Source organism: Nipponia nippon, unplaced genomic scaffold, assembly GCF_047370975.1.
Source record: "Nipponia nippon isolate SJK-2023a ecotype South Korea unplaced genomic scaffold, ASM4737097v1 scaffold_5, whole genome shotgun sequence".
Classification (NCBI taxonomy): domain Eukaryota; kingdom Metazoa; phylum Chordata; class Aves; order Pelecaniformes; family Threskiornithidae; genus Nipponia; species Nipponia nippon.
Window position 1 is genome coordinate 48525916 of NW_028262369.1, and position 18391 is coordinate 48544306.

Below are 18391 nucleotides of genomic sequence, written 5' to 3' on the forward strand. Positions count from 1 at the left end.
GACCAAGAAGGTGCAGGATAACAGTACATGTCCAGCTTGGAGACATGAAGTGTGATGCTGAGGCAGGGCACAAAATAGGGAAGGCAGATGGAGGACTGCTAGAATAGTTTGGAGAGAGAGATATGATTTTTTTTTCAAGATTAAACTGCAGCTGATGCTGACAGGAGTAAACTGCAATAAAAAAAAATGAGTTACTCGGCAATAAGGAAATGTTGTATACGTGCAGGTCCATCCTTTCCACAAATGTGGTTTACAACACTGTAAATCATCTCTAAGGTAAGTGAGAAGGGGAGAGCTGAGCAAACAACTCTTTTGGAGTCTGTCCTGATAAATGCTTATAGCCCAACAGTGTGGAACTGTGAGAGTGAACACTTCAGGAAATCAAAAGCTTCGAGTGAGACCTTGAGGTTAGAGGACATTGTGTGCAGCTTAAAAAAACAAAACAAAAACAAAAGGGGCCCAAACACACCTATTTAAGTAAACGTTAACCAAAACCAAAAGAATGTTAAATTTTCTAAAAATACTTTAACAGTGTAGATGTGCTGTCTTCATAACAGTTCTTCTGCAGTCTCTTCTTTCAAATACTTACTTGTTAAGTAATCTTGGAGAAGTTTAAATTGGTCTGTTTGCAGTTTTAGTCTTTATTTAATCTTTGTGCTGTGGATGATGATCTAGCATGTTTGTCAATACAGTTTGTGCTTCATGGCATAGAGAAACCAGTCCCACTCCTTGCTAGAAAAATCAAGAAGCTGTACTGCATCTGATGAAGAATAGTTTTGTGTAAAGTAATACTGAAGCATCCTTTACTGAAACAGAATCTGTCCCAGTTCCTTTTGGTAATCATCTGCCTCTTGTAATTCCCTGACAGGTGGTAGGCTGGACTACATAACTATGCATTTTTTAAATTTTTTTTTTTCTGCTTGCTGCTGGAATCTGGCTTTTGAGAGACTGTTTGCTTTTGGTCTAATTTCCTACTCCTCAAACAGAGCTCTCTGCTCCTTTTTTGTTGAAGTGAGTGCCTTTTCTTTCTTATTTTGCTGCTTTTTCTGAAAGATAAAATCTTGCTGTTCGGAAACAATGACAAGAAATTCCTGGTGTCGCTAATGTTTTTGTCACCTTTGAAGTTCTTGCATTTCATATGGTTATAATGATTGTCAACCTCATAAACTTGTAAGTGGCAAAACAATCTTGGATGTGTTTTGGTGAAACTGCCTCAGATCTTTCCTGTTGCTGAATGTTAACTGATGTTTTTGTTTGTTTGTTTAAGGATGACTTTATCTTGTCCCAGGCTCAATCCTTTGTCAGAACCAGTGTTTGTTGGGTCCTTTCAAGGCACTATGTTGCAGATGTCTAACGGAGCTCACTTTTTCTTGGAAATAGATAAGGATGCTTTTGTGGAAGACTGAAGTCTATTCCTCTGTGCATGGCAGGCCAGAGAATTTGGTGTGTTTTAAATGTGATTTGAGTCAAGATTAGCCAAAAACCCTGTGCCATGTGAAGACTCTGCTTTACACTGCTGTTCTGCAGCCTGATGGGCTCGCTGTGGTCTGAGGAGGAAGGTGTCTTTGCCTTCTCTGCCTGCTCCCAGCCACCCTTCCCCTGAGCTGGCTCTAGTATTTGTTGGAGTATGCCACTTTAACTCGCTAATCTAGTAAAAAATCCTGCCCAGCTGCTTTTTTTTTTTTTCCCCTCCCCCTTGTCTCTGGGATCAGGAGTTAAAATTCACTGAGCAGCCTCATGGGTGAGCAGATGCAGAGGAAGCGATGGCAGTCCGGGGATGTAAAGTCGTGTGGAAGGTTAGGGCGTCCTTCCACAGGACACAGTGAAACCATCCGAGGACTTAAAGGCAGCTCAGTTGTTCCAGACTACAATTCATACAAAGAAACAAGGCTTTGTTTAAAATGTACCTGTTTACTCTGTTGATCTAACCTATGCAGCTTTGTGTCAGGAAAGACGACTTGAGAGTTTGGGTACTAAAGTGATTAACAATATGAAATCCTGTAAATGCTTTTGTTTTTCTTGGCTGAGGAGGACTCCTGCTTCGCTGTGGAAAGTTTTGCAGTGTTTCAGAGGATCATCATGAATCTGTGTTTGGCCCACATCACCTTTCAGGAATGGCACGCAGCAGAGATTAAGATTTGTATCCTCCATTGAGTTAAGTCCTTTACGTGGTTTGCTCCTGAAGTGCTGCATCAGGAGTTGTAGGATGAGTCTCTGGGTTTGGGGCACACACTATGTCCATGCTCAGGTGGGTTTTGGAAGACCTACGTTATCGTGCTTCAGTTGCAGGTTTGGTCTGCTTGCCTCCTTTCATTATTTCTACCCCCGTGGCTGGGAAGGCGAGGCTCCCATGGCAGTTGTATTTATTTAGGCTTTGTTTTCCCCTGAAAAGGGGGCTCCAGTGAACTGTATATTTTAAAATCTAGGAGACCTTTGTCTCAGGGGTAGCACAGTGTGCTAACAGCTGACTCCACCAAATAACTCCAGCATTGGGAGGTAGCTTAAGAAACAAAATGTTTGTCTTGAGCAGAAAAGCTCTTCAGGCAGCAGGGCTGTGCTTTTTAATTAAAATAGCTGTTAGCTTGGTCATATGCTCTTAAACACTAGCACAAGGGTTACTTTTTCTGCAGAGCTTTAGTCAGGAATTTTCAAGGGGGGGAGTTAAGGGTTTGATTCCTATTTAATTAGAGTAATATTTGCTCCCTACCTTGGTTTTCTTTGAAAATCCCAGCCTTAAACTCTAGGCAGATGTGACTTTCTTTGCTAAGAAGGGAGGATAAACATGAAAAAGCTAATGTTTAACATTTTTATGTAAGAGCGTAGGCTCTGGTATTTTGTGTTTTAAAACTTTCTTTGGCAAATGCCACTTTCCTCAGCTCCTGTATCACAAAGTATACAGTAACAAGTCATGCTAACTTAGCGTTCAAAAAATCCTGCCTTGCTGGAATACTTACAGGCTTGAAATGCAGAGGAAATAACTCTGACACTAGATGACACGGATCATAAATGTTGAACGTGCTAGTCTCCTAAATGACTGAATATACATCCTTGCTGCTTTCTATGGAGTATCGATTATTACCTGCCAGAGAGCACTGTCGGGGTTGCGTTCTTTTATGATTCTGGTTGGCATGTGCATACATATCGAACAAAGAGCAGCCTTTACCTTTGTATTAGCGCCGGGAGACTGCGTCAGACTCCCATGAGAAGCGCAGTCGTCTTTCCCAGTGGTGTAGCAATGGTAGACTTTCTGGTGCCCTTCCAGACTTTCTTAAAAAGCATAGTAGCCTCTTTGGTACTGGCTGAGATCTGTCTACGCCAGACTTGGCAGGTTGGCTGGTGATTTGCTGTCAGTACAGTAGTATCTCCAAGAGACAGCCCTCTGAAAGAGGCCAAGAGGGATTATGATTCTTTTTCTTCCTTCATGTTTGAACTGGCAGATACAAAGGGAGCAGGGAGCATGTGGCAGGCTACAGACCTGGCAGCTCCAAGTTTGAGCGTACAAATGATTTGAAGCATCGGACATAAACAAACTTTATCCTGGATGCTGTTTGTTTCTCTTGTGGTACTTGATTCCAGTGTTGTGCAGAGCAGATTGATTTTGCAGGCATTGAAAGTTACACCATTAGTTATACTTTATCCTGCGTGGATTCTGCAACACCGACCGCAGTCTCCCCTTTGTTTCGTGCTGCTTCCCATTTCCCAACAGCAAGCCTCGGTTAGGAGGTCGCTGTAAGAAAACACCTGAGGTGTTAACAGCTGAACTGATCCGATGACAGAATGACAATATCCAATTTAGACCATGCTGCTGCCTCTTCCCTTGCGCTTTTGGTGGCTTTCCAGAGGGGGAAATACTCTTTGCGATCAAATGTGCCAAATAATCTCTTGTGGAGCTGTCTTTAAGTTTTCAGTACATCTTGCATGTGTTTGGCACCAAAACAAATGAGGCTAGACCACTCTGGTGAGGCTGGGTTGGTGGATGTGCACTGTGAGACCAGGCTAATAGGTAACAGGGGTTTTTTTATCTGTAGCTGACTTGTTTCTGGCAGTTTCTGTCCCTTCCCTTGTACTTAGAATGAGGTGATTTGTCTTCGGATAATTACTAAAGATGCGTTGCTGAGATAGCTTGAGAATATGAAGCTTTTACTGTAAGCTTTGGCTCCAACTGTTACATTTTTGCCTTGCAGATCGTTTCACTGGTTAGGTATTTCCCTGATTCACTGGATTTTCCAGAGGAGGTAAAGAAAAGGGCAAAATGGAGAATAGCTTGGTACTGTGTGTTTCCTTTTGGTTACTTCTCTATCCTGCTGCTGTCCCCAGTCATTTTGCCTACTAATGCCGTATTAAACCAGTCTGTTGTTAGTGTATCACTAATAATTTTTAATGAATTTTGTTCTGTTCATTTGCATTACTGCTTCCGAAGAGCTCTGTCAGGTCTGCCCTCTCTACCCAGTAGTCTGTGGAGAGTGATTTAGGGCAGTATTTAATGGATCAGGGCGTGCGTAAGTCTCTTAAAGCCCAGAGTTTTGTATTTGGGGGTTGTAAAATCCCTTGTAAAAGCCCATTAGTTCCACTACATGCTTCCCAGTGTGGTTATGAAATTAAACTCTTTTCTCCACCATATTAGCCTTAAACAAACACAGATTTTACTCTGCTTACTGCAATTGTAGATTCATCTTCAATTGTTCCAATTCTATATTAAGCCCTTAAATTTTATGATCTCTTAGATGGCATTTGACATTGCCCAAGATACAGTAGATCTATTAAAACCAAAACCAAAAACCCAACACCTGAGATTTGGGAATGGCTGCTACTGCTTTGCTGCTCTGTAGTTCCCCCAGTGAGATCCTGGGGAAGGAGCGCTTTTTTAAGGGCTGTGATGCTGCTCACTTCTTTAGAAAACTCCTGCAAGGGAAAAAATATTTGGCTTCAGTCCTTTTTTCCAGGGGAAACTACTGTAATACTTAAGCAGGGAAGACCTCTACTAAACACATGTGACTGGGGGCACTTTTTGCAGATGTAAGCAGTGTAGTCCTTGGAATTCTGTGTGTGCCTGAAGCCATGCTTGGAGCTGAAAGCAGCAGTCGTATTCATCGGATTGCCTGCAGGGAGCTGTGGAGATGGCTTTGTCGGAGAGTCTGGAATTTGCATGTGATCTGGATATCACACTTGAGATCCCTTTCAATATTACCTGTTTATTGCTCTGGATGTTCTTGTCTGTAGAAAGGTGTCGCCTCTTTCAGAGAAGTTTGAAGTTCTTTGCTTTGAGATACCTTGTGTCAATAAATCAAATCATATAAATGATCAAATACTTTCTTTTGTGTACTTTGCCACACGCTGTATCATCCCTGCAATAACTGTTGTATTATACTTCTAATAATCTGTCTTTCTCCCTTTGTGGGTAACAGTTGCTTTGTAAGTCTCTTACGAAATTCCTCTCTCCATCTGTCTGTCGGACTCTGAACTCTACCCCTTTTCAGTGTCTTTATTCAGAGGTGGTGGCTTCAATACTGCAAAATGAATTCCAGACTGAGGCTTTGCCATTGCTATTACACAACAACAACTGTTTGCATTAGTTATTCTTCCTTGTAGTCAAATGTCTTGTCAGCGATGTTTATTTTGTTGATTAAAGCTGTGATTGAGCAGAGGTCCCCACTGAACTCTTCCAGGGAAGCTGAAGTCTGTCTTCAAGGAGTGTCTAACCGAAGCCTTCTGCAACAAGTCTGTTTGCCTTTGTATTTTACTTGGCATTTGTGCATCAAGCCTTGTCTGCTGTTGTACTGCCCAGCAACCTTGCTTGATTGAATCTGTCTGAAGTTGCCTGGCTTCCTCTTGGATAATATAAATATTATTTTGTTAAAGATATCACTGCCTACTGTTCATCTCCTTCCAGGCCATTAATTAAATGCTCCAGTGTCTGTATGCATTCATTAATTGTAACTTAGTTTTTTCAAGGGGTATGGATAATTCTGTGGGTTAAAGACTAATTGAATGTTTTTACAAATACACAATTCAAAACCATGGGAGCTAAAGTGTTTTTCATAAACACCATTTTACTAGAAGGCCTGATGGTTCCATGCAATTTTTCCTTTACTTTTCCATTTGCTGAGGAGACTCCTCACACAGCAGCTTGAGGAAACTGAGCTTTGACCTGACTGACCAGCATGTGTTGGGTTATGCTGTCAGTGCAGACGTTTTCCTTGTGTTACAAGAAGTAACTGGACAGAGAAATGTCCTTCCCCAGCCAGATGTGGTCTGCCAGCCGGCATCCTGAATATACCCATGGGTGGTTAGAGAGGGGAAGAAACTGCATGGTCCCTTGTGGTGTGGTACTGCTAACCTTCTGCCACAATTAGAGTCAGTCATTTATACAAATACTGTTTCTTATCTCTTAGCCGGTTCTTGAGTCTTGATAAGATGCTGTTCACCTTCTCACTTAGTAGTTCTTTGAAACTTGGAGAGAAAAATGTAAACAGTTCTAATGAGCCATGCTTTCTTTAGCTGTGCTGATTGTATTCAAAAACCATACAATAATCTTTGGAATACTTTGTGAATTTCAGAGAGTTTCTGTCTAGATCTGGTTTTTAGCTTCCCAGATAGCCCTTTCAAGAGAGCTAGTGAGCTCTTCCCTTTGTACTGGAGCGCTGGTCTGAGATAAGTGACAAACTTCTGTTGGGGAACTGAGAGGATGGGGGCATAAGAGCTTCTTGAAACCTGATGCTCCTCTTCCAGTGAGTCTCTTAGGACCTTGAGGATCAGTTTGTGATCCTCGCTGGATTAGCTTTCCCTTCCAGTATCACTAAAGTTTTAAGATATTCTGATTTCCAGTTCAGTGTGAGGCCAGTGTTGTCATGGTTGTGATTTTGAGAGAAATGGACATTGCTGTCTCCTCCCAGCTCAGTTTTCAAGGAACTGATTTTTTTCAAGGCACAAGAAGGTATTTGCATCCTTCGTCCTACTCAATGTTTTTAGTGCTTAAACTGCATGTGAGATCTCCTCTCAGGAGCTTTAGCCTCTGGTATTCCAGCTGTGCATCAGCAGTCTTTCCTGCTGGAGAGCTGTTAAGAGGCCAAGAAAACTTTCTCCTTTATGGAAAGTCTGCTCTGCCAAAGACAAAGACCTCTGATTGAACTGACTGAAGGTTCTGCATTCAGCTGCAGGATCACTGCAGTTGGAATTGGGGTTTAAGCAAAGCTTGTATGGTTCAGTAGGATCAGCTTTTGGAGGCATCTGTTGCTGCTTCCCAAGGTGACTGTTTTGGTTTCTTATTTGCTCAAGCTAATGCTCTGCTTTTTCAGTGTAGGATTGTACTCATGTGCCATCTGCCTTACCTTTATAAATCAGGCTTTATTTTCTTTTTAACGTAAAGACCTCTAGGAGAAGGGGCTGGCTGTTTCTCATCAATGAAAGCTGGTACAACTTCTTGAGGGGCCTTGAACGGTTGCGTCCTGTGTCTGCCTGAAGAGAAGCTGCTGGAGTTCCTATCCAGTTCCTGCTTGTCTGAAAATGGGAGCAATCAAAGCAGCAAATGTGTCTGTCTTACTCCATATGGCTTTTCTGAGGGGAAATATGCAGGAAGTATCTTAGTTTCATAGTGGGCAAAAAGTGCTAAGAGTTGAAGGCTGTTCCTTTTTTCTACTTCTAGTTTTCAATTTTGAAATACCACATGGACTAGCTGTTTACTTCGTACAAGGTCACTTAGAACCTGAGTTGGCATTTTGCTGATTTGCCAGGCTCTGCAAATATCAAGGTCAGGTTAGCTTCTTGGAGTAATTTTTTGCTTTCTTGTTGTCTTTTATATGTATGTTTCTACATTTCCATTAAAATACTGTACAGTTAGTGTACTTGTGGTTGCCTTCGCTAGTTTACCCTGTATTTGCTATGTTTCTTTTAGAAATGTAATTGAAACTAGCAAGAGCATGAGAAAAGAAATACCTGCAGAAACTTGCAGCCAAATGAATTAACATTTAGCTGAAGTGGTTGTGGCATTCAGAAGCGCTAGGGGTATGAAGATGTGTATTACACTGTACAATTCGTAATGGAGTTTGCACTTGGAAGTTGAATTTCAGTTCTGTGAATGAAAGACTTGATTCTTCCTAAAACTCTTTTAACAGGAAGAAAACAAGCTTACCAAGTACATGGCTACAAATATACTTGATTCAGTTACAACTGAGTCAAAGCAGCATCCTTTAAGTAAACTGCTTCAGAGATCTTTTGTCTCATTTGATTTAAATCTACCTAACTAACCTGGCAGAGAGAAGCCTTGTGCAGAATATTCATTGAGAAGTTTTAGAATTAAATCCTGTTTTATATCCCAACACTGAAAGAGACTTCTGTCTCTGCCATGAAGAAGTCATTCAGGAAGCTCCTAGGACAGACATTACGTCGAAAACCGAGGTTGCTAACAACAGAAGCATCGGATCTTTTATTTGCAGCGCCTGCCCAAAATATTCATGTATTTCTCTTATTTGCACAAGGAGTTGAAGTCTCTACGGAGGGCAGATGAGCCCATTCAGGAGAGCGAGAGGTTGTGGCCATCCTGCAGTCCCACTAAGAATTAAGTGATGCTGCTGCTTTGAGGGAGGGCAGTCTTGAAGGCCATTTACAAATGTGTGTGCTGGTCTCTGGGGGGGAAAAAAGCCAACACAACAAACAACAAAAAACACCAACCAACCAAACAACAGCAACAAAAAAACCCCTTCCAAAAACCTGTGTTGAAGAATTACAATATTGACTGTTAATCCCATGTTGTTAACACCTAAAGATTCAAAAACACCATATAAGCAGCCATAGGGTACCTGAAAAAACCCAAACCCCTCCAAACCACCCCACCTAAAAAACCTTTATTTCTCTCTTTTGAAGACTTTGGGCCACAGAATGTGTTTCCAAGCCACTCAAACCCCACTTCAGCAATAAGGGCTCAAACATTTTCAGCAAACTTGAAATTGCTTTACATTCTTGCCGATTCACCAGCTCCAGTTAAGAAATATGAGTGCCTTGGACTGTAGTCTGGGATTTGTAGTATTTTAAAACATAGTTCCAAAATCTTTCAAAAACTATTACATTTACAGTGCCTGATGGTGATGAGACTGAGTACTTATTAATGTAGTTAGATTGGTATGCTCTGCTTGCCTTATGTTGCTTTTGATTTCTATATTTTTGCCCAGAAGTTGAGTCTGGACTTCAATTATAACTTCAATAAAGAACAAGTTTTTTTCATTAAAATACTCAACAGTAATATGCAATAGTTAATTGCTCATTTATGCCCCTCATATATGGAGTTTAATTTCCTTTGTTTTTAAAACAAACTGCATTAAGATGGAGCTCTGTTTGATTCATATTCATAATTAACCACAAATATGATTGTGATCCGGTACCTGCAAAAGGACCGTTAGAAATCTGAGAAGCTAAGTGAAGATCAACTTTAAGGAGCTCAAATGTGGTATGTTCTTGAAATACAGTTGAAGTGCTCAAAGGAAGTTTTAAGCTCTGCTTTTTTCTCCTCTTGTGGAGACATTGATATACCTTTTGAAAGTTTGTTTTAGTTTAGGGCTGCAGAAATATGGAATAGCCTAGGTCATAGGGTTATTGCAAGTATATCAGTGATGTCACTTGGTACTGTCCTTTCTAGACGTGGAGAATAAGTGCTAGGAAAAAAAATATATATAAAAAAAAAAATAGCCTAAGTGTTGATATTACTAGTGATGCTTGAAATGGGAAGGTAAAAACAAATCCAGAGAGTTTATGAGTGAGTAGTTTGCCCATCTTTGCTTAAAAAAAACCCAAACCAAACCACAAACATCCACACACCCCCAAAAAAACCACCACCGAAAAAACGCACAAAACTTTATATTTCAGGGGTTCTCTTCAGCTAATCACAAGGCAAGTGATTTTGAGAGAGGCATAACAATCCAGAGTGGTGTGGCAACTTCAGCGCTGAAAGCTGTTCACACTTTAGTGATACCGAGTTTAAACTGGCTGCAGTCAAAAGGAGGATGTAAATGCTGCAAGAACGCTTCTGCAAAATGATTACGCTACGCATGAGTGTTCGTCAGAGAGTACGTTCTTTGATCTGGGTTGGGCCCCCTCCAAGAAAAGAAGGAAAATTGCTTTTATAATAAGCAAATAACGCCTTGATTATTTTTTTAAAAGGAAGTCAATTGTGTTGAGTTGCGAGATATGCGTGACTACTAGGAACCAGTCTGAGATAACTGACTCTTTTCAGTTTGGTTACTGATAAGCTAATATCGAAAGCTAATGAACAAATGACTTCTACTATGACAAATGCATGGTTTTGTTTTTTCATAATGTAAAGAGCTATGTTTTGCAGCTAAAAAAAAAAATGAAGTGTTAGATTTCCCCCCAACTGTTTTACTAAGTAAACTGGGAAGTGAGGATTAATTCTGAAAACTCTATTGTAATTGTTATTGCTGTTAAAATTTTATTATATTTTTTCAAGTGATAAAATTCTTGTTTTGAAGTAGTCCTGCTGAAGGAAGGAACACGTGCACAGAACAAAGTCAGTTGTGCAACTTTTTTTTTTTTTTAATAATTTTATTTCTTTGCCACTAAGGGAAAAAGTCCAGAGCTCACAGGACCAAAGGCTAAGGTTTATTTAAATACTTTAAAAACAAAAGGAATCGTGGTTTGGATATAGTAGATGGAGATGGTTAAGACTGAACATTTTTACATTCCTGCCAACAATAAATGGTTCAGTTCCATGTATTGGAGGAGGGTGTGTGTGTGCACTTGCATCATAATTTCTGGGCCGTTAATAAACAAGGTGCCTATTAAGCAACATCTAATAAGTACTTTAAAATTGTCAAACCTGAATAAACTGGAGCCTAGGCAAATTGGCAGGGAAGATCTGTGGCCTGCTGTTGAATTTCTTATTCTTGGAATACGGGGGGAATTCCAGGCAAATGCAAGCGTGCAGCTTGTACAGTAGCTGGAGGTGACAAATGGGAGGATCTTGCTAGTTGCAACACAGTTACTTAAGAGTCTTGACCCAAATAATGGAAAGCTGCTGCAAGCTAGTGAGGGAGGTGATGAAGTCAGCTGGCGGCGGGGTGCAGAAGGTCACATCAAACAAATCTCATCTTATTTTCTGATAAAGGGTGGTCTTCTGTTCCTACACACATCGTATCAACATTTTAGGATGGGTGGTAAAAGCAAGTTATAAGGAAGCGTAAAAAAAAAAAAAAGCAAGCTTTCAGTGCTAGAGAGTTCTTAACAGAAAGGGGAGAAATAGTTTATCAAAAAGAAGATTGTGGACTGTGACCAGTACTTCATGATTGCACATGTGCACCCATATGCCAGCCTGGGAAGAAATTAGCTGGTGCTTAGCCATTAGGTTTTATCTGCTCAAGAAACGCAAAATAAGAATGAATGACTTGAAACTTTAAACAATTTTAGCTTGAAAGGAAACCACCAAACTTTAATCGGGAAGATGAATAAGTGTTGAAACAAAATATTGATGCAAGTGGTAGGTTCTCTGGATCTTGATGTCAAAGCAAGATGGATTTGGATAAATAAATACTTTAGTAAATGTGAATTGCAGAGCTTCCTATAGATGTGACTGTGAAATTCAGTATCCCTTGAAACTGATTTCATACTTAGTGGTCCAGTGGTCATTTTCCTTAAAACTCCCTGAAAGAGTGTACATTTGTTTTGTTCCCTCCAATATCTCCGGTCATTAAAGCGTTTTATTAGAGTATTTAGTTTGTCTGGAAAGGAAAAAAAAAACAACAAACAACAAAAAAACCCCCCACAACCAATAACCAAGAAAACCCCAGCTATCTGTGGTTGTCTGTGGAAATACCTGGGGGAAGGAAAATGAGTATTTTAGGTAGAAGAGTCTCAAGAATTCTCTTCTTCCTCATCAAATAATATTTATTGCATAATTATATAGAAAAGAATTAAGTTCTCCTGGCAAGACTCACTTTGCTGCTGGCCTGTTGACACTACTTTGGCCAAGACTTTCTTGTGAGGCCAACTTCCCTCTTCTTAGTCCCTCTGGCTGCTCTGCAGGCAGGCCTTCATTCTTTATGCTTCTCACATCCTCGCAGATGTATCCTCATATACTGCGGGCTGCCTGCTGGCTCTCACACTGTGCCTTTTTGAAGTTATTTGCAGTTAAGCTCCTACTTTGGGGTCATTTAGGGGTGCTAGTTTTCTTTGCCTAATTTGATGACAGTGTTGTTGGAATTTCTCAGGCTCAAATATCCTAGAAATAAGAAGTGGCAATCAAATTGGACTACAGCATTTCCCTTGCTTGTGTTGTCTGTGCAAGAATCTTCTGTCTGAGTGTCTGAATTTTTATTAAACTTATTTCTTTCTGTGCATCAGGCCAGTTTTGCACTGAAGACGTTGATGAATGTCAGCTCCAGCCCAATGCTTGTCAGAATGGAGGTACCTGCACCAACCACAATGGAGGCTATGCCTGTGTCTGTGTCAATGGTTGGAGTGGGGACGACTGCAGTAAGAACATTGATGATTGCTTCACTGCCTCCTGTGCTAATGGATCTACTTGCATTGATCGAGTGGCTTCTTTTTCATGCATTTGTCCAGAAGGGAAGGCAGGTAAGGGCAGAAAACTTGCATAGGTCTGGCACTTAATAGAAGATACTTCCTGAAGTTTACACGTTTGCTTCAAGCGGTGTGTTTATTTTATGCACTTTGCGACCAAACCAGGAAGAACAAAAGGAAACATACTATCCACAAGCAAAGACCTTTTAAACCTCTGTAGCTTGGGACAAAGAAGTATTTGTATTTGGCTGGAAGACAAACTTATTACAGTTCAGATTGCAAGGAAAGCAGATCTTTTTCTAGTGCTTAGCAGGACCTGTATTTGCCTGAGAAGTTATGCGTGAAGCTGACTTGCTCTGTGCCACTAATGATAATTGTACTTAAAAGTCTAGAAGGCAAATTTAGATATATTTGCGTGAGTGTCGATGCCCTTACTGGTATAGTGGAAAATTTGCTGTTGTATGGTAGGTAAAAATATGAAGGTCTCCTAACTACTACTCAGAAATACAAGTGATCAGCATATCTGAATTAAGAAAGTGAGCTTCATGTGCACCTGTGTTTTCAGCTCTCAGAAATATCATCATGCTGGTTAGAGAGAAGAGTTAGTTAACTGCTCCAAGGAGGAGATTTTGGTAATAGTAAGCCATTGTACTGCTCCAGAAGTGTCGGAGATGCCTCTGAAGTCGCAGAATCTATATTTAAATATAATGTTTTATTAGCATGTGGTGAAATCCCTGTGGTAGTCTATATGTTGAAGCCTATAAAATATTGCTCAAGCTTCTGGCTGTGGGAGTGTCTATTTGAAATATCAGGTCAGAGGATTTGATTGTGTAACATAAAGTCTGACTGCTATATCTCACTTTTTTGAATAAACTCTTGGATGCTTCTCTAGGTCTTCTGTGCCACTTGGATGATGCATGCGTTAGCAATCCATGCCAGAAGGGTGCTCTGTGTGATACCAATCCTGTGAATGGACACTATATCTGCACCTGTCCTCAAGGCCATAAGGGAGCAGACTGCACTGAGGATGTGGACGAATGTGCAATGGGTGAGTTTCTCTTTGCTGTTTCTGAGGACACAAACAGGGAGTTGGGTCGTTTGCTTTATGAACTAACACAGGGGCAAGAATACACATTTTGTCATAGCTTCTCAACATAAGTGCGACTCCTTTCATGCTCTCCCCCTTCCATTTCAGTGTCTTTAGATGAGTTTTAAATCTTGTGTGAGACTTGGGGCAAAGGGCTGAGTCAGCATAGCTGTCCATGTTTGCACTGTTAGCCTCTGGAATATGAAAAGCAGCGAGATGCTTAACCATTCTTCGTTGTGCAAGAGGGCTTTAGCATTGTGCGAGGAGTGCATGCAAACAGATGCGATAATTAAGCTGACCCTTAGAACTGCAGTGTACAGCAGAAGTACCGCAGTTTGTGTGGGAGCTGTTGCAGCTCCTGCCTTGGTAGTAATATATCAAGGGTGTTGGACAGCCAGAACATGGCTGGATCTTTTGACTGCCTTCTGAGACTGGTGACCACCTGGGCCTTTAAAGCTGTAGTTCTCTGATATCATGCTATTGTGTTGTTTTGGGGATTAGCTGGACTCTCACAAACTTGCTTATAAGTTTGTGAATGCTAGTTTATATTTCTAGAGTGTGATGCATGAAGGTAATACCTAACCAGCACTCATGGAAGTTCTGGAAAGAAGCTCTTCTCTGAATTTCGTTCCTCAGTCTGCCTTGGACAAGAGTGCTCTTCCTTTTTGAAAACACACGAAGAACTAGTTTGCTTGTTTTGTGGCTGTGGCGGCATCTTGTCAGCCTCAGGAGTGAAGTAAATGTAAAAGATGATCTAAAGATAAGGCCTTGAAAGCATCATTAATTCTCTAATCCCTGCTAGCTGATACTCTCCTCTTAAGAAATGTCATTAGTAACACGGACCAGAGTTGCTCCTTTGGTCCATTGGTAATGACGGCAATCTTTCTTTTTGCCTCTGACAGGCAAGTAACAGCCACATGTTTTCTTCAGTCATAGTAGTCCTTCCCCAGAAGGATAAACAGTCTTTCCCCAGTATTACTTGCCAGAAAGAAATGACCACTGGAAAGGACCATGACTAATGAAGAATGCTGTGGCTTTCCTGCTCCAGGGAGGGGTTTTGACATGCACACGTGTGTATGTTTCTTGCAGCAAACAGCAATCCGTGTGAACATGCTGGGAAATGCGTAAACACAGAAGGCTCTTTCCACTGTGAGTGTTTGAAGGGCTACACAGGACCTCGTTGTGAAATGGACATCAATGAATGCCATTCGAATCCGTGCCAAAATGATGCCACCTGCCTGGATAAAATCGGAGGATTCACGTGTCTCTGTATGCCAGGTGAGAGGGGTTTCCGACAAAAGAAGGCAGAGCACAGGGAGGGTTGCCAGCTCTGCTGAGGTGGAACACAAAATTGCAAAGGGGTGAGGCTAAATGAAACAGTGAGAGAGAGTTTGCTGTGGCGGCACCAGCCAGGAGGACTTGGCATTTGTGTGGGGAAAGGAGAAAGCAATTAGAGGATTGAGAGAGAAACCAATCGCTACATCAGCAAAGGAAGTTAGCATTCTGACCTGGAGTATACATGAACGTATTTGTTACTATACCCAGTAAAGTGCATGCGCAGAAACTTTGTGAAAGTAAAGCAAGTGCAAATTTTAAGAGAGTGTGTTTTGAGATACGTATATGATGATTTGGGATAATAGTGTTTGGGTTTTTTCTCTGCTTAAAATATCCAAATGATGCAAGCTCCCATCAACCTGAGGAAATAACTGTAAAAAAGTTAGTTGATTGAAATCATGCTTGTAAAATTTACATGTCCAGCATACCAATGACCTACGTAGTCTGCTATTTTCCTTTCTGATAGAAAGTGGTAAAAGAAGAAAAGGGTGTAAGTTGCCAGTTGCACAGTCTTATAAAGTATGATGAAAGAATTGTGACCCCTGCAGGTGATCAGCTGATACCATGAAAACTAGAATGAGTTTTTATTAATATCTGATCTGTTTTGAAAAGTGGAACTCTAGTCCCAAGTATTTCACCCTTCTTAATGTTTTTATTTTTTTGTTTTACTCTGTCATTAATTTTAGCTCAAGACTTTTTAGCTTTTTAGTGTTTGTTTCTCTACCTTTTACCTTGCATTGGTGCGTACCCAAATATATTGATATCTTCCCAAGTGTTAAAACATAACCCCTTCTCATCAAGTGGAAGAAAACATTAGATGTGAATTCAGCACAAACTTCTCCTGTTACTGCTGGTTAAGTGAGCATGTTCAGCAGCTGTGAAAAATACACATTCAACATCCATTTTCAACCTCTGGTGTATGTTCTTACCTTGTAGGTTCTGTCCAAACTGCAAACTTGCAATGAAACTAGGCTTAGACTTTCAGCACTGGTATGAGAGACAGTTATACTCATAAGGGCACTTTCTAAGGCCTTCAGTCACCTCCTCTTCTTTTTTTTAAACAGGTTTTAAAGGTGTTCACTGTGAAGAAGATATTGATGAGTGTCTAAGTAATCCCTGTGTGAACAATGGAGAGTGTCTTGATAAAGTAAACCGCTTCCTCTGTGTCTGTCCTCCTGGTAAGTATTTATTTTTGGAAGCTTTTCCTGCTTCACCTTACCAAGAACTGCATAGATAACCAGTGAGAGGTTGCAGGCAGTGTATTTCTTGTGAGTTTCTGTTGTCTTAGTGCAGCATCTGTTTGAATGAGTGAGTTGCAATCACTGGTAAATACAAATAGACAGGTATTGGTTGCAGTAGGACTGTGCTTGCAACTGGATATAAGTGCTGAGAAGCGTACAGTTGGATGTCTCACCTTAAAGGGTAGTTGGCAGCAAGAACTTCTGTTATTGTGGACATTATAGTCGGATATAGATGAGTAATTCTAAATACATTTTAAAAATCAGGGCCTCTGCCTGCTTTTTGTCTTTTTCTGAGGTTTTTAGGCAGAAGCTGTTTTTGCATCAGTATAACTTATGTTGCATGCATGAGGAGGGAGGTGGATTGGGTCTCCACTTCAGAAAAGAAGGACAAATGCTGAGCTGAGAGATCTGTGTTAGCTGTAGGGTAAACATCACTTGTCGTCCTGATGGCCGACAAAAAGTTTTGAGGTCAGAATATACTTGACAAAAGCCTGCTCTGCATCTCTTCTTATTGAGTAACAATGTTCTGGCTCCTCCTTTGGTTCCTTCCTCCAAGAAACATTCCTGGAGTTTATATTTTTTTTCTTGACGTGCCTAAGGATCTGCATCATGTGAGATAACCTATTGATAGTTTGTTAACTATTTCAGCAAGTGTATTGAAAGAGACAGTGCTGTATTGTACCATATTCCACACTGCTGTAGTAATTCTAGTCTGGAGGCTCTAGCGATGTATGCATTATTGTTTCATTTTAAGTTACTTACTTTGATTACTTGAAAGTTTTTATTGGTGGCCTCTCAGTTTTATAGACAGGCATACTGTCCAGTGGTGGACACCACTTGTGCTCCATCTGCTTTACTTCTGTTTGACTTGGCCATCTCAGTTTTCAAGCTGAAGCTCTTTTGACCTGGACGATAGAAACTATGTTTTGGCTGGTGGTTTGGACGAGGAACCAACCCACCCAGGGTGTAGTGTGTGTGCTTAATGATGCAATTGAGTTTAGATATACTGGGCTTACATTTGGGTGGTTTTAAGGATTCACTAATAAATAATTCCTGACAGTGCAGCTGTTTAGATTAACTACTTCAAATTACATCTGGATTTTCATCTTTTTTTTTTTCTGCCCTTCAGGATTCAGTGGTGCCGTGTGTCAGATTGATATAGATGACTGCTCCAGCACGCCGTGTCTCAACGGAGCCAAATGTATCGACCATCCCAATGGCTATGAGTGCCAGTGTGCCACAGGTTAGTCTTGTGTTCAGAGCCCCTGGACTGGAGATCGCGTGTAACCTAAATACATAAAGGGGTGGTCAAAGAAGTGTCAGCGCTCTTTCTTTCTCTGAAATACTGCTTGTTTGTTGCAAAGCTTTGTCTGCTCCTTTGTGGCATAGAATAGCATTTAAGTACAGAAAGCCTTTCACTTGTGACAGCAGTAAGTTCACAATTGATGGGAGTTCTGGCCTCCCTCTTTCAGTGCCGTCTCTTACTTCCCAGAAGGTGACAGCTTCTTCTGTATTGACTATGGAATTCACGAGTGGAAAAACAGCAGTGTGAAGCCTTTTATCTGTGACTTACCTTTCTTTCTTCCAAGTCAGATTATGTAGTATATACAGTTGAAGAACAAGAGATGGACAGAGCAGTACTATTGCATATTCTGATTTCTGTTGTGTCAGGCTATTTTATGTCAAAAGTGGAAGATGGAAATGCAGTAAGAATTGTGTCCACTGGAAGAAATACCACACAGTAGCTGCCTGCCAGAATGTAGTTAAAATGATTTGTCAAGCATCATGCAGAAATTTTGACAGAGCTGTGGATGGAACTGAGGTGTTTTTTTTGAATGCACTGAATTCCTTTACTGCTTGGTTAGCTACACATTTAGAAGCGTCAGGTTTAATTATGGGATTTTCTTATCTTCAGACCTCTAGGAGTGATGTAGATATATTTTATCTTAATTTTTACATCTGGTCAAATAAGAGGGTATGGACACTTAAATTCTCAGTAAGGAATGATTTTTGGTTGCTTTCAGTTAATGGTGCCTGATGCATTGCTCATGACACAGATTCAGGCATGGAATGCATTGGCTTTAGCTCTTCTATTAGGGAAGAGGCTGAACAATTCCTGGAGCTACTTTCTCCCAGAAATGTGCTGTTAGGTTGGCTAGACTTATATGCAATTTTTCTCATTTTGAATCATTCCAGTAATCAA

The 18391-nt window shown here is 40.7% G+C and overlaps 1 protein-coding gene across 1 annotated transcript in view; it reads left to right on the plus strand.

Moving 5' to 3' along the window:
• Nucleotides 1–18391, plus strand: part of NOTCH2 (notch receptor 2) — an 89000-nt gene that overhangs the window by 31006 nt on the left and 39603 nt on the right. The window contains exons 6-10 of the mRNA XM_087732629.1: nt 12346–12579; nt 13418–13573; nt 14702–14890; nt 16012–16125; nt 17318–17431. Of these exons, the coding sequence (XP_087588755.1) occupies nt 12346–12579; nt 13418–13573; nt 14702–14890; nt 16012–16125; nt 17318–17431 (807 nt within the window). The remainder of the gene's footprint in view (nt 1–12345; nt 12580–13417; nt 13574–14701; nt 14891–16011; nt 16126–17317; nt 17432–18391) is intronic.